The sequence below is a fragment of the Ranitomeya variabilis genome, chromosome 5 (genome assembly GCF_051348905.1).
Source record: "Ranitomeya variabilis isolate aRanVar5 chromosome 5, aRanVar5.hap1, whole genome shotgun sequence".
Classification (NCBI taxonomy): Eukaryota; Metazoa; Chordata; class Amphibia; order Anura; family Dendrobatidae; genus Ranitomeya; species Ranitomeya variabilis.
Genome location: NC_135236.1, coordinates 681,122,700 through 681,136,400, shown reverse-complemented (window position 1 = coordinate 681,136,400; position 13,701 = coordinate 681,122,700). Strand labels below are relative to the sequence as shown.

Here is a 13,701-nt window from a genome sequence, read left to right as displayed (position 1 = left end):
CCAGTGGATGTTCTGTTCCTGGTGCCACTTTTCTCACCTGAGGATTCGTGCTGCCCCGTTACACCCTCCGACCTTTCACTTGGTGCCCGGGACCGCTGTCCCCATGTAGCTGATCTCTGCTTGCTGTGACTGAACGATAACCTTCCTGTCCTGACCATGCACAGCTGCAGTGTTCGTTACTGTGAGTCAGAGCTCTGTTTTCATTCCCTGGCAGCAAGCAGAGTTATTGGAAATGGTGAAGTTGTTACTTTTGCCGAACTTTTCACAATGCGTTTTAATAATCCACTTGTGTTTAACCCTTTACCGTCACACATGGCTGAAGGAGATGATAAAGCAGCGGCTGCCCTGCTCTCAGCGTTGGCCATCACTAGCGGCACGTGTGCAGCTTGCCTTTATTTCCCATCTGTAACACCGCAGACCATTAACCTTACAACTGCTGGGAATCCCAATATCCCTCCTGCCCTGAATGCGGGGCGTAGGAAGCTGAGATGTGTGGCGCTGTAAGCCGGCTCCTGTGCTACGGGACACGTGGAGGTGACCAGCGGGATATTGGGCTTTACTGTAGGGGTTTAATAAGCTTTGGGTGTTTTACCCTTCTTCTGCCAGCAGGGGGCATCGTATTCGGAGACCCTTATTGGGGGTCCAGGTAAAGCCAGATACTTTCTTAGGGTACTTGGCCCAATAAGGAGGCGATTTTCATCGCTACTTAAGCTAATAATTCCTTAAAGGTGCAGCTTCGCTTTCGTAGATCAAATGTGGCATCTGTAGATGATGCAGAACTACAAGTCCCAGCAATGACTTCCAGAGGATTTGCTAGATCATTGTGCAGCGCCCCCTGCTGGCGTGAGACGGTCACAGCTGCTTGTCTGCAGAGCTAACTAATGAGTGAAGGAACTAACCCCGGTCTGTGTGCCGTCTGCCGTGTGCCCTCTCCGCTGCCTCCCCTGCTCTCCCCCTAACGTCGCTCTGTTCTTCCCGTTCCCCGGTGGTCTCTGCTGCTTCCCACCCTCCTCCCTCAGTCGCCTGTGAGGATGAAGAGGCTGAGGTGCTGGGGACTGGTCTTCTAGAGGCTGGCGCAGGAGGTGATGGGGACACGTCTGCAGATCTTGGTGACGGTATGTGGCCTCTGATCTTTCCCGTTTTATTGATTGGGAAATTGGTTGTCAGACATCCCCTGGCTCCACTGGGTATAGAGCAATGCCTGACAACCTTCCTCCCGCGCTCCTGCTGCATGCAACCGGTGCAAACTCCCTCTAGCGATAAACCTCTGATGAGCGAAACGTCACTTCTAGGTGAAATCCAAATTCTGCTTATTACTTGCAGTAGCCTCAATCCTACATAGGAGGGCGCGGCACCCTGACAGTGTGTCCCCCGTCAGTCTGTTCCCCTCGTCCCCTAGAGAAACGCTAACCCTTAATATCTTGTCGCTCAGATGACGACATCCCATCTGACGCGGAGGCCGAGGAGAGACTTCAGCAGTCAGAGAGGCTGAGGCTCAGACTGGACGAGGGGTCTGATGCGCCTTCCAGCGGACAGAACGGTAAGGATTGGGGAAGATCGTAACCGTCCTGAATCTCAGACTCGGCTTGGTGGTAGAACGTAAATCCTAGTTGGTGTCTTCCTGCAGAGTCTGACAGAGGTTCCTGTGCAGCTTCAGCGACCCTCGAGCCTGAAGTCTTCAGCCCTAAGGCGGAGAGTGAGAAGGTGTGTGTAGTCACCGCTGCAGGGTTTTATCTTCTATTTTTGCCATAAATGTTTTTTATTCCTTTCATTTGTGAAGCTGAACTGCGGTACGTCTAATCTAAGAGCCTCGGGCATGTTGTTGGCACCCCTAGTAGCCTGGTTAATTCTTACACTGATGACCTTTTGCTTCTGCAGGTCTCCGTGTTGACTCCCAAGGAGCAGACTTCACCCAGTATCAGATTCTTTCCGGAGCCCTACATCCCGAGAGCTGGCAGCAAAGCCTCAACTCCATTAGAACCAAAAGCTTTTACCCCGGTTTCACCCGTTTGTTCCCAGCCAACCCCAACACAAGAACTGGTAACCCCGACGTCTCCCACAAAATCCCCGTCAATTCCACCTCTCCTGCGACCCTTGAGGTCACCGGCTTCCCCTATATGCTCTCAACCCTTACCTTCCACAGAGGTGGTCACCGTTCCTCCCACCACCAAGTCGCCTGTTTGTCTGCAGCCAAGTCCGGTCATCACTTCCACCCCCCTAGCCAAGCTGCCGTTTAGTAGCCATGTAGTGCGGACAGACTCGTTGACCAGCCCCAATTCAGAAGAGGCTTTGAAACGTATTGACCTCATAGAGGAATTTTGGACCAAAAGTGCCGAGATCCGTCGTAGCCTCGGATTGACACCTGTGGAGCGGGGCAGAACATCGGAGGTCAATTTTCAATCCATGGAGCCCTCTGCAGCCAGGACCCCGGTGTCTAAAGCTACGCAAGGTGATTTGAAGTCTCCACCTCTGAAAACTCATCACGTCCTCAAGAAAGTGAATCCCAATAGACTGGACCCCGAGCTCCTGTCACCCCTTACTCCCATTTCTCCATCTGAAAAGGAACTGAAGAGCTCTGAGGGTGAAAGGAGAGATTTGTCCACCAGTTCAGGTCTCGGACTGAATGGCAGTAATTCCAATACTCGAACAGCGGCCAGTGAGAGTTTCAACACCTCTGACTCTGCACTGCTTACTCCACCTTCTAGTCCTCCTCCTCCCCCGCCACAAGGAGAAGAACCTGCTACCCTCCAAAAAGGTTTAGCCTCCTGGCAGAATGGACCAGAATCCATCCCATCGCCGCTTCCCCAAGTCAAGGTGAAATCTCCAGATGTTCCTCAGACCCCCAAATTGGAAGAAGTTCGTAAGTCCTTCGTTGAGAGCGTGGACGAGATCCCTTTTGCCGATGATGTGGAAGACACCTACGATGAGAGAACCGATAACTCCAGCCTGCACGAGAGGTTCTTCACCCCTCCAACAAGTCGGACTAAACTCCAGAGACTGCCCTTGACTAAGGAGAATGGAGAACTTCCATCTTCTGTAGAAAGAGGTCGTCACAGAAAAAGACTTCTTCCGCAATTGACTACTGAAGCTAAAGAGCTGGCCGAGGAGAGGATGAGGGCGAGGGAGAAGTCTGTGAAAAGCGCGGCCTTGAGGGACGCCATGGCCCAACAGCTTCACAAGATGAAGCAGCTGGAAACCGTGCAGGCGCCTCACCGAGGGTCAGTTCTGTCTTCCACCAAACTCTCTCCTCGCCTCCCTGCAGAGTCCAGAGCTCTAGCCGAGGCGCCGACTCTCAGACTAGGAGCTGCAGATGAACTTTTTCTATCTTCTCTGCCAGCTGAGGGCTCAATCACCTCATCAGAAGGTTCGGGGGGTGGGAAACCCAAGAAGAGGCCTTCCTTGTTCTCCCCAAGGAAGAAGGAGAAAAAGTCCAAGGGAGAGATGAGCCGCCTGTCTGACAAACAGGACGACGGCACCAAACCTAAATCACTGTGGAAGTCTGTCTTCTCTGGTTATAAGAAGGAGAAGAAGAAGAAGTCGGCGGATGAGAAGTCTACACCGAGCACTCCTTCGAGCACCACCACCGTGGACTCCGGGAAGGTTAAAGTGTCCAATGTGGTCCGTGGAGCAGGTAATGTCCAGATGATGGTTCTTGGTCACCTCCCACTCCTATAATACCTATCCCTTATACTTGCGTCTTAGATCAGGTGCGGGTGTATATGGTCGGTATTAGAAGTTGATCCCACCATACAGAGTGTGTGCCCGGTTGTCCCAACCTGGAGGATCACCAGCTCATTTTTACTGCACATTGAACGCTGTAAAAACAAAAAATGGGGGGGGGTCTTAACTATTTCAACCTACTTTGATTTTTTTTTGTTACCTATTTTTCAAAATATTATTTGGTAAAATAAGTTGTGGTTTGGCTATAAGGACGGGACAATAAGTTATGGTAGTAAAAAAAAGTTGAAATGTGACCTGGTCGGAAAGAGGTTAAATATGTCCCTCCAATCTTGTTCCATAGAACTTCCGCTCAGACGACACCTGAGCTTCTCTGAGGATTCTGATCTTTCCAGCGATGACGTCCTAGAGAAATCCTCACAGAAGTCCAAGCGCGAGGTAAGCGGCTCTGCGCAGCGGCCGACGGCTTCACCACTTATCACTGGTGGGGTGAATATATTTTCATCTTGATCTCACGTTTCCGTCTCTCAGCGCCGCCGCCGTGATCCCAATATTCATGTGAAAAGAGAAGAGGTATCGTCTTGGGTAGCTGGTGCTAGTTAGCCTGGTCTGGTGCTAGTTAGCCTGGTCTGGTGCTAGTTAGCCTGGTCTGGTGCTAGTTAGCCTGGTCTGGTGCTGGCTGGAGTGGGTGTGGTGCTATCTGGAGGGGTGTGGTGCTGGCTGGAGGGGGCCTGGTGCTGGCTGGAGTGGGTGTGGTGCTATCTGGAGGCGTCTGGGGCTGGCTGGAGTGGTATGGTGCTGGCTGGAGGGGCCTGGTGCTGGCTGGAGTGGGTGTGGTGCTATCTGGAGGCGTCTGGGGCTGGCTGGAGTGGTATGGTGCTGGCTGGAGGGGCCTGGTGCTGGCTGGAGTGGGTGTGGTGCTATCTGGAGGGGTCTGGGGCTGGCTGGAGTGGTATGGTGCTGGCTGGAGGGGCCTGGTGCTGGCTGGAGTGGGTGTGGTGCTGGCTGGAGTGGGGGTGGTGCTGGCTGGAGTGGGGGTGGTGCTGGCTGGAGGGGGCGTGGCGCTGGCTGGAGGGGTCTGGGGCTGGCTGGAGTGGGCGTGGTGCTATCTGGAGGGGTCTGGGGCTGGCTGGAGTGGTATGGTGCTATCTGGAGGGGCCTGGTGCTATCTGGAGGGGCCTGGTGCTATCTGGAGGGGCCTGGTGCTATCTGGAGTGGGGGTGGTGCTGGCTGGAGTGGGGGTGGTGCTGGCTGGAGTGGGGGTGGTGCTGGCTGGAGTGGGGGTGGTGCTGGCTGGAGTGGGGGTGGTGCTGGCTGGAGTGGGGGTGGTGCTGGCTGGAGTGGGGGTGGTGCTGGCTGGAGTGGGGGTGGTGCTGGCTGGAGTGGGGGTGGTGCTGGCTGGAGGGGGCGTGGCGCTGGCTGGAGGGGTCTGGGGCTGGCTGGAGTGGGCGTGGTGCTATCTGGAGGGGTCTGGGGCTGGCTGGAGTGAGTGTGGTGCTATCTGGAGGGGTCTGGGGCTGGCTGGAGGGGCTTGGTGCTGGCTGGAGTGAGTGTGGTGCTATCCGGAGGGGTCTGGGGCTGGCTGGAGGGGTCTGGGGCTGGCTGTTACAAATGGCCTTAAAGTGTGATAGTTGTTATCACCTCACCACTGAAACCCTAAGCCGTTGGGGTGTCCCCCTTTGTGTGGCTATTGGGGGTCTCCCAAGGTGCCCCGCTCCCACTAACTGTAGCCAGGAGGTGTTTGAGAGACGCGGTGGTTTAGCGCGTGTCACGGCACCTCCTGTGGTGGCAGCCATCATCCTCCAGCTGCCGCCATGTTTTTATGTCACGATGGTTTGTGTGTGGCCCTCAGGTGAGATGGTCGTGACTCTCCATTTCCCGGTCTGTGGTTGTCTCGTCTGCTCCGTCCCCGCCATGTCCTGACAAACATTGTTAATGGTTCATTTCACCTCCAGCCGCGCTAATTCTATTAATTGCATTAATCACGACCTGGAAAATGGAGACTGATGATAAAATGATTATAGAGTGTGGGCGGCCATATGTCGCCTCGGGGGAGAGGTGGAAATGGTGCTGCTACCGACTGCAGCCAATCATATCTCTGCTTTCAGATTATAAATGCTCCTTGGTGAATGAAAGCTGCAATCTGATTGGTCGCTATGGCCAGCACAACACCATATATAGAACTTAGAGCCTCAGGCTGTGTTCGTCTCCGTTTTCCAGGCCCCGTCCATTATTTTGTGCTTCTTGTGCCCGGCGTTGACAATGATATCATTTTACTAAACTCCGCGGACATCAGATTATAATATCCTGGTGGGTTATTACGAGCTCGCAGGTATTATATCTGTGTCACGCAGATTAATCCAGTTGGCAACGCTGAGGCCTCATGTCAAAGCCAAAGCAGACAGAGGGGGTGATCTCTAATCTGGTTGGTTGCTATGGGCCAAGAGACCTGTAATCCGTTGGTTGCTATGGGCCAAGAGAGCTGTAATCAGTTGGTTGCTATGGGCCGAGAGACCTGTAATCTGGTTGGTTGCTATGGGCGTGTAGCAGCCAGTGAGAGTCCAGCTTTCTTATAGTCCAGGGGGGAGGGGCGGGTGAGAACTAAATGCCACTATTGGATTGGTTGCAATGTTCCAGTGACAGCCTATCAGATTTAAGCGTTTATTTTACCAGTGCTGACCTGACAATAAGCAGCGATCTGATTGGTCGCCCGGCTTGTGCCTGCCTTGGTTTGATGTGAGGCCATGATGTTTTGTGCTGCCGAGGAGACGTTCTGGATGACGGGTCACTTACACACAGCTGTGCTGTGCACGCCTGCTGGGAGCTGTAGTTCCACCACAAGGACGTGGCTGTCCTCTTCCTGGGGCGATGTGGGCGCCATATTGCGCCATGTTCCCATTCCCTCCTCTGTAACTCTCCCCGGCAGCCAATAAGCGTTTTTTCTCTTTTCATTCATTCTTCATGTCTTTATTGTTTGACTGTTTTTTGCTTTTATGGATTAATTTTCATTTGCTGTAACCTGATTAATTTGCTTGGTTTCCCCCCGCGGTCTGTGTTGTCAGTCGGTCTATGTCCCCCACGCTCTGGCGTTCAGACGGTCGTATTCATCAAAGGTAGTGACATCATTCCGCTGCTCCTCTGTCCGTTCCTAAAGGGTTAATCCTCTGCTCTTCTGTGTCCTCCCGGGTGCTCGGCCCCTCACCGCGGCTCCTGGGCTTTACCCCTCTGGGGGGGTGGGGGGGCACCTCTTATTGGGGTCTTTGCTGTAGAATCAAGGTGACTCTTGTTTTGGGGATTTTCACGGCTTTTCCTCTCATAGAAAACGTACACAGACGAGGAGCTGAACGCTAAACTCACCAAAAGGGTCCAAAAAGCCGCGCGGAGACAAGCGAAACAAGAGGAGCTGAAGAGGCTGCACCGGGCCCAGGTGAGTGATGGCCGAGCACAGCCTTAAAGGGGATGTGCGCCACGTACTGATTCACAGCATAGGTCATCATATCAGAGTGTGGGGATCCGGCACCTTCCACCGATCTGACGCAGCCAACACACCACCCCCGACACAAAACGACCACCACCATATCCCCCCAGTCTGACAGTCGCCATATCCCCCCCAGTCTGACACGACCACCATATCCCCCCAGTCTGACACGACCGCCATATCCATATCCCCCCATTCTGACACGACCGCCATATCCCCCCAGTCTGACACGACCACCATATCCCCCCCAGTCTGACACGGTCGCCATATCCCCCCCCCCCCCCAGTCTGACACGGTCGCCATATCCCCCCCCCAGTCTGACACGGTCGCCATATCCCCCCTCCAGTCTGACACGGTCGCCATATCCCCCCTCCAGTCTGACACGGTCGCCATATCCCCCCTCCAGTCTGACACGGTCGCCATATCCCCCCTCCAGTCTGACACGGTCGCCATATCCCCCCTCCAGTCTGACACGGTCGCCATATCCCCCCTCCAGTCTGACACGGTCGCCATATCCCCCCTCCAGTCTGACACGGTCGCCATATCCCCCCTCCAGTCTGACACGGTCGCCATATCCCCCCTCCAGTCTGACACGGTCGCCATATCCCCCCTCCTCCCCCCATCTGACACGGGACCACCCTTAATAATCACATCCCTTTGCAGATCATTCAGCGGCAGCTGGAGCAGGTGGAAGAGAAGCAGCGGCAGCTGGAGGAGCGAGGGGTCGCGGTGGAGAAGGCGCTGCGGGGAGAAGCCGGTAATTCTCTGTGTTGCCTTGATTTTGTTACGTTGCAGCCTCTGGGGTGTCTGACATCGCACCGTCCTGTGTACATCCCCTATCACTGTGCAGCAGAGCTGCGTACCCGTGCAGCAGAGCTGCGTACCCGCGCCGCAGTCACACATGGCGGCGTGTATACTGACCACCGTCACTTCTCTGCAGTCTTGGGTCGTCCTCCCTAGACAAGGTCTTGGGCAAAAAAATTGCATCAATCAGTTTGGGTCTTTTCTATCAATCACAATCCATCTCTGCTCCTCCTGCCGTCCGGGACCTTCGTGTTTTACAATATTAATCTGTTCTCACTCTCCTCAATTCTGAGAATCCCATGTGTGAACACCAAGCTTGAAGAATCTGTGTGTACCTCCTGTATTTGGAGTGATGTCCCCAGACTTGTGGTACTTTACACCTCAGCTCACACTGCAGGGCACAGGGCTGCCACCAGGTGGTGCTGCCGCTCTTCCACGTCATTAGTGCTTTACATCTTTTCTCCAGCAGGGCGGCGCCTCCCCACCACTTCTTTATTTTCACATTATGTAACCCAGTATAGTCCTGTGATGGCAACAGCTTTGTAGTCCTGACCTAAGCTAATCATGTGAGGAACAACTGCCATCATCCTGAGATCTCATATACCATTTGTCTTGAGGAACCCTCCCATGTTGTGGTCTGTTGGCATCGGGTACAACGATGTAGCATAACCAGACTGATAGACGTGTAACAACTAAACATGGGGCACACTCCACGTTCACCGCTAGAATCCTGTCCTGCAAATTGTTACACTTCTAAATAATCATTTGCCTCAGTCATCTCGAATGTGTTGGACAAGTGACTCCTCCTCATACTGTTTTTTTTTTTTTTTTTTTTTTTATTTATTTCTTTTTAAATTGCTCTTTATATCTGTGTAACCCGACTAATCCATGATAATCCACATCACCAGGTTTATGAAGACATTTACTACCGAGTGTTTCCGGTTCAGAGTTCCAAACCCTCTTCATTTTCGGCAGTCATAAAGAGATATAAATTCTGTCCACTAGGGGGCGCTCCCTGTATACAGAGATACATAAGATCCTGTCTGCAGTCACCACTAGGGGAAGCTCCCTGTATACAGAGATACATGATAAGATCCTGTCTGCAGCCACCACTAGGGGGAGCTCCCTGTATACAGAGATACATGATAAGATCCTGTCTGCAGCCACCACTAGGGGGAGCTCCCTGTATACAGAGATACATAAGATCCTGTCTGCAGTCACCACTAGGGGAAGCTCCCTGTATACAGAGATACATGATAAGATCATGTCTGCAGCCACCACTAGGGGGAGCTCCCTGTATACAGAGATACATGATAAGATCCTGTCTGCAGCCATCACTAGGAGGAGCTCCCTGTATACAGAGATACATGATAAGATTCTGTCTGCAGCCACCACTAGGGGGAGCTCCCTGTATACAGAGATACATGATACGATCCTGTCTGCAGCCACCACTAGGGGGAGCTCCCTGTATACAGAGATACATGATAAGATCCTGTCTGCAGCCACCACTAGGGGGAGCTCCCTGTATACAGAGATACATGATAAGATCCTGTCTGCAGCCACCACTAGGGGGAGCTCCCTGTATACAGAGATACATGATAAGATCTTGTCTGCAGCCACCACTAGGGGGAGCTCCCTGTATACAGAGATACATAATAAGATTCTGTCTGCAGTCACCACTAGGGGGAGCTCCCTGTATACAGAGATACATGATAAGATCCTGTCTGCAGTCACCACTAGGGGGAGCTCCCTGTATACAGAGATACATGATAAGATCCTGTCTGCAGCCACCACTAGAGGGAGCTCCCTGTATACAGAGATACATGATAAGATCCTGTCTGCAGCCACCACTAGGGGGAGCTCCCTGTATACAGAGATACATAATAAGATCCTGTCTGCAGCCACCACTAGGGGGAGCTCCCTGTATACAGAGATACATGATAAAATCCTGTCTGCAGCCACCACTAGGGGGAGCTCCCTGTATACAGAGATACATAAGATCCTGTCTGCTCCCGCCACCAGGGGGAGCTCCCTGTATTCTCCTAGTGGTGGCTGCAGACAGACTATGCCTGTGCAGAGGGTTTGGAGCTTTGTTTCAGGGGAAACATAATTCTACTCATCAATTATGTATCTGTATCAGGAAGTTTAAGTTCTGTTCACACAGAGATATTGGTCTCTTACTCGTGACTGCCGTGTCATACAGTCTGGAGATGATGGCAGTAGTTGTACAGCTGGCGCCCGCAGCGTTTCCATCTGTATTGTCTGCACAATTTGTTGCATAATGTCCTCTGTTCTCCTTCTCTCCATCTCTTCTGTCTCCTCCTCAGCTCTCCCTCCCATGGGCCCCTGTATCTTTCAGGGGCCCCATATCTCACTGTTCCTCTTAACTTAGTCCTTGAATCTCTTCCTTCCCAAGCTCCAGCCCTACTTCCCCATTACCCCCAGCCCACCATCACTGCCCGGTACCTTATTACACCACCTCCCCATCCCTTGCCCCTGCCTCCATTCCTTGTACCCCTCGACTCTCTGTCACTACATTAACCCTTTCTGTCTCTGGCGTTCTCTGTCAGTGCAATAACTCTCTTCACAATTCCTTGTTGTAGACTATTGGGGAGAGTCTTATTACAGTGACCTCATCGATGTGCACCTGGGTGGTATGTATGCCCAAATCACACCCCAGTACTAACACCCCCTATTACACCTCCCTGACCCCGAAGGCTCCATCCTGGCTCCTAAATCCCGAAACAACAAGAAGAAACTGTAATATCACTCAATAAGTAATGTCCTCATGTGAGCCGTGTATCTAATCCTCTCCTGTGTGATACTGACTGCTGAGCCGTGTATCTAATCCTATCCTGTGATACTGACTGCTGAGCCGTGTATCTAATCCTCTCCTGTGTGATACTGTCTGCTGAGCCGTGTATCTAATCCTCTCCTGTGTGATACTGACTGCTGAGCCGTGTATCTAATCCTCTCCTGTGTGATACTGTCTGCTGAGCCGTGTATCTAATCCTCTCCTGTGTGATACTGACTGCTGAGCCGTGTATCTAATCCTCTCCTGTGTGATACTGTCTGCTGAGCCGTGTATCTAATCCTCTCCTGTGTGATACTGTGCTGAGCCGTGTATCCAATCCTATCCTGTGTGATACTGTCTGCCGAGCAGTGTATCTAATCCTCTCGTGTGATACTGACTGCTGAGCCGTGTATCTAATCCTCTCCTGTGTGATACTGTCTGCTGAGCCGTGTATCTAATCCTATCCTGTGTGATAGCGACTGCTAAGCCTTGTATCTAAGCTTGTGTGCTACTGTCTATCCATCTGATGGGAGTCTGGTGGGAGAGGGACGGCACTATTTGAAGGATGGAAGAGAAGGGCTACAGAGAGGTGTGGAAAAGGGGGGTCAGACAAGCAGGGGGTTTGAGGGGTCTGGAGAAGAGGTGGTAATGGAAGGGGGACGGGGAATGAAGGAGGAGTAGTCTGGATGGGAGGAATGGAGGAGGAGGAGTCTGGAGGGGGGAATGGAGGAGTCTGGAGGGGGGAATGGAGGAGTCTGGAGGGGGGAATGGAGGAGTCTGGAGGGGGGAATGGAGGAGTCTGGAGGGGGGAATGGAGGAGTCTGGAGGGGGGAATGGAGGAGTCTGGAGGGGGGAATGGAAGAGTCTGGATGGGGGGAATGGGGGAGGAGGAGTCTGGATGGGGGGAATGGAGGAGGAGGAGTCTGGATGGGGGGAATGGAGGAGGAGGAGTCTGGATGGGGGGGAATGGAGGAGGAGGAGTCGTCTGGATGGGGGGAATGGAGGAGGAGGAGGAGTCTGGATGGGGGGAATGGAGGGGGGAATGGAGGAGGAGGAGGAGTCTGGATGGGGGGAATGGAGGAGGAGTCTGGATGGGGGGGAACGGAGGAGGAGGAGGAGGAGTCTGGATGGGGGGGAACGGAGGAGGAGGAGTCTGGAGGGGGAGAGGAGGAGGAGTAGTCTGGATGGGGGAACGGAGGAGGAGACTGAGGAGGAGGGGATAGTGTAGGAGGGGTCGGTCTGGATGGTGTACAGGGGTAGGCCTGAGGGTGCTGGGTATATTATTTTGGTAGTAATTCTGCCCCATACGTTGGATTGGGTCGGATCGTCTCACCGGTGACTGATTCCTTTGGTGCTTCACTCACGGGATTCTAGAACTGGCGGAGCGGCCGCACATTCGAGCCTTTTGCCACTAAATCTTTTTTTTTTTTTTTTTTCCCCCCACAATTCACTCTAGTCTCATTCAGCGCTTGTTGAGCCCGGTGTTGTACCCTGCACAGCCTACAGGTGTTGCTGCTGAGCAGGCGTAATGGCCGACCACTGCCCATGGGGCTGTTACATTTCAGTGGGGATCTAGGACTTGTCTTCATAAGATTGTTAATTATGGGGGATGGGGTTGGCTCTGCCCTGCAGGGGGGAATCAGCAGGTGTCCTGTGCTTCCGGGGCCCGGTTTGGGGTCTATTTTCCTACATTTTCTTCTTGCTGTTTCCTGCTCTCACTCTTTGTACTTTCTGCTTTCTTTCCCTGTTTTGTCCGTCCCCTCCCCCATGTCCCCTCCCCCGCCGCTCTGTTTTCTGCCTCCACTATCTATTTGCCCCCATATGTCATTCTCTCAAGTTGATCCCATTGTGGGGACTCCGCGCCGCAGACCCATCTCCTTCTGCCCCTGCTGTGTCCACGAAGGTAACGTAGCACCCGGCTGTGCCTCCAGGTTATCCGTGTGAGAGACCCCCGCGCCCCCCGATCCTCCCCTGCCATCGCCTGTCGTTCGCCCCCGGCTGCTCTGTGCACGATCTCTGCATGACGGCTTCTCATCCCCGGCCTCGTACATGGGACGCCATCTGTGGGGTCCCCCTATGTCCACTCCTCGGGGGTCTCACTCTGCTTCTTAGTAGTTGTGTGTTTCCTCATTTTATCATTTTTTCTGTTTTTCTTTTTATTCTGAATTTTGAGTAAGAAAAAAAATAATTACATCCAATATTCTCTGACTACGACTACGTGGAGCGCCACTCCCTGTAGACTTTAGTGGGCGGTTCTTCTGCCCCCAGAAACATCCTGAGAGGTCGGGGCCCAGTGTGGGGGTTAATGTGGAGCTTGTGATTTTTCCTTTTCCCATGAAGAATCGATCCCCCGGTAATAACGTGGCCTCCTGTGTGTGAGGCGCGAGTCGATGTGATGATTGTGCCTCTTCTATTCAGTGGCGGTTATCCTGCAGGGCCCGGAGGCCGATACGTGGTGCCCCCCTGAGCTGGACCCTCTGTTCCCCTGTTCGGATCCCTTCAGTAGCGCCCCCTCCTGTCTGCTCGCCCCCGTGTTTGGCTTTGTCTTCTTTTGTTTGCTACATTGTGTTTTTTTCCTTCGGTCTCTGATCCGAGACGTTGACCGTTGCGCATCTGTTACAGGAATGGGCAAGAAGGACGACCCCAAACTGATGCAGGAATGGTTCCGGCTGGTGCAGGAGAAGAACGCGCTGGTCCGATACGAGTCCGAGCTGATGATCTTGTGAGTCATTAGATACCAGTGGAAGTCACGGCGTATCTCAGCCTGTCGTGTATCTAAGCCAATCAGGTGGAGCGAAGTCTCTGGGCCTACGGCAGATTTTGAATTTTTTTCTCTTCTGTCTCCTCAGCGCCCGGGAGCTGGAGCTCGAGGATCGGCAGAGTCGGCTACAGCAGGAGCTGCGGGAGAGGATGGCGGTGGAGGGTGAGTGGCCGATCCTCGACAGGT

The 13,701-nt window shown here is 53.2% G+C and overlaps 1 protein-coding gene across 20 annotated transcripts in view; it reads left to right on the top strand.

Annotated features, from left to right (window-relative positions):
• MICAL3 (microtubule associated monooxygenase, calponin and LIM domain containing 3) overlaps positions 1-13,701 on the top strand; it is a 71,641-nt gene that overhangs the window by 55,291 nt on the left and 2,649 nt on the right. For 10 of the 20 annotated variants that reach the window (XM_077267095.1, XM_077267094.1, XM_077267092.1 and 7 more), the window contains 12 exons: positions 1,020-1,115; positions 1,433-1,540; positions 1,628-1,704; positions 1,879-3,631; positions 4,022-4,116; positions 6,741-6,791; positions 6,998-7,105; positions 7,820-7,913; positions 10,564-10,614; positions 12,592-12,657; positions 13,377-13,476; positions 13,604-13,677. In XM_077267095.1, coding sequence (XP_077123210.1) covers positions 1,020-1,115; positions 1,433-1,540; positions 1,628-1,704; positions 1,879-3,631; positions 4,022-4,116; positions 6,741-6,791; positions 6,998-7,105; positions 7,820-7,913; positions 10,564-10,614; positions 12,592-12,657; positions 13,377-13,476; positions 13,604-13,677 — 2,673 coding nt within the window. Of the gene's footprint in view, positions 1-1,019; positions 1,116-1,432; positions 1,541-1,627; positions 1,705-1,878; positions 3,632-4,021; positions 4,117-4,209; positions 4,359-6,740; positions 6,792-6,997; positions 7,106-7,819; positions 7,914-10,563; positions 10,615-12,591; positions 12,658-13,376; positions 13,477-13,603; positions 13,678-13,701 lie in introns of those variants that run through there. The other 10 variants (XM_077267107.1, XM_077267104.1, XM_077267111.1 and 7 more) reach the window with 8 other exon arrangements.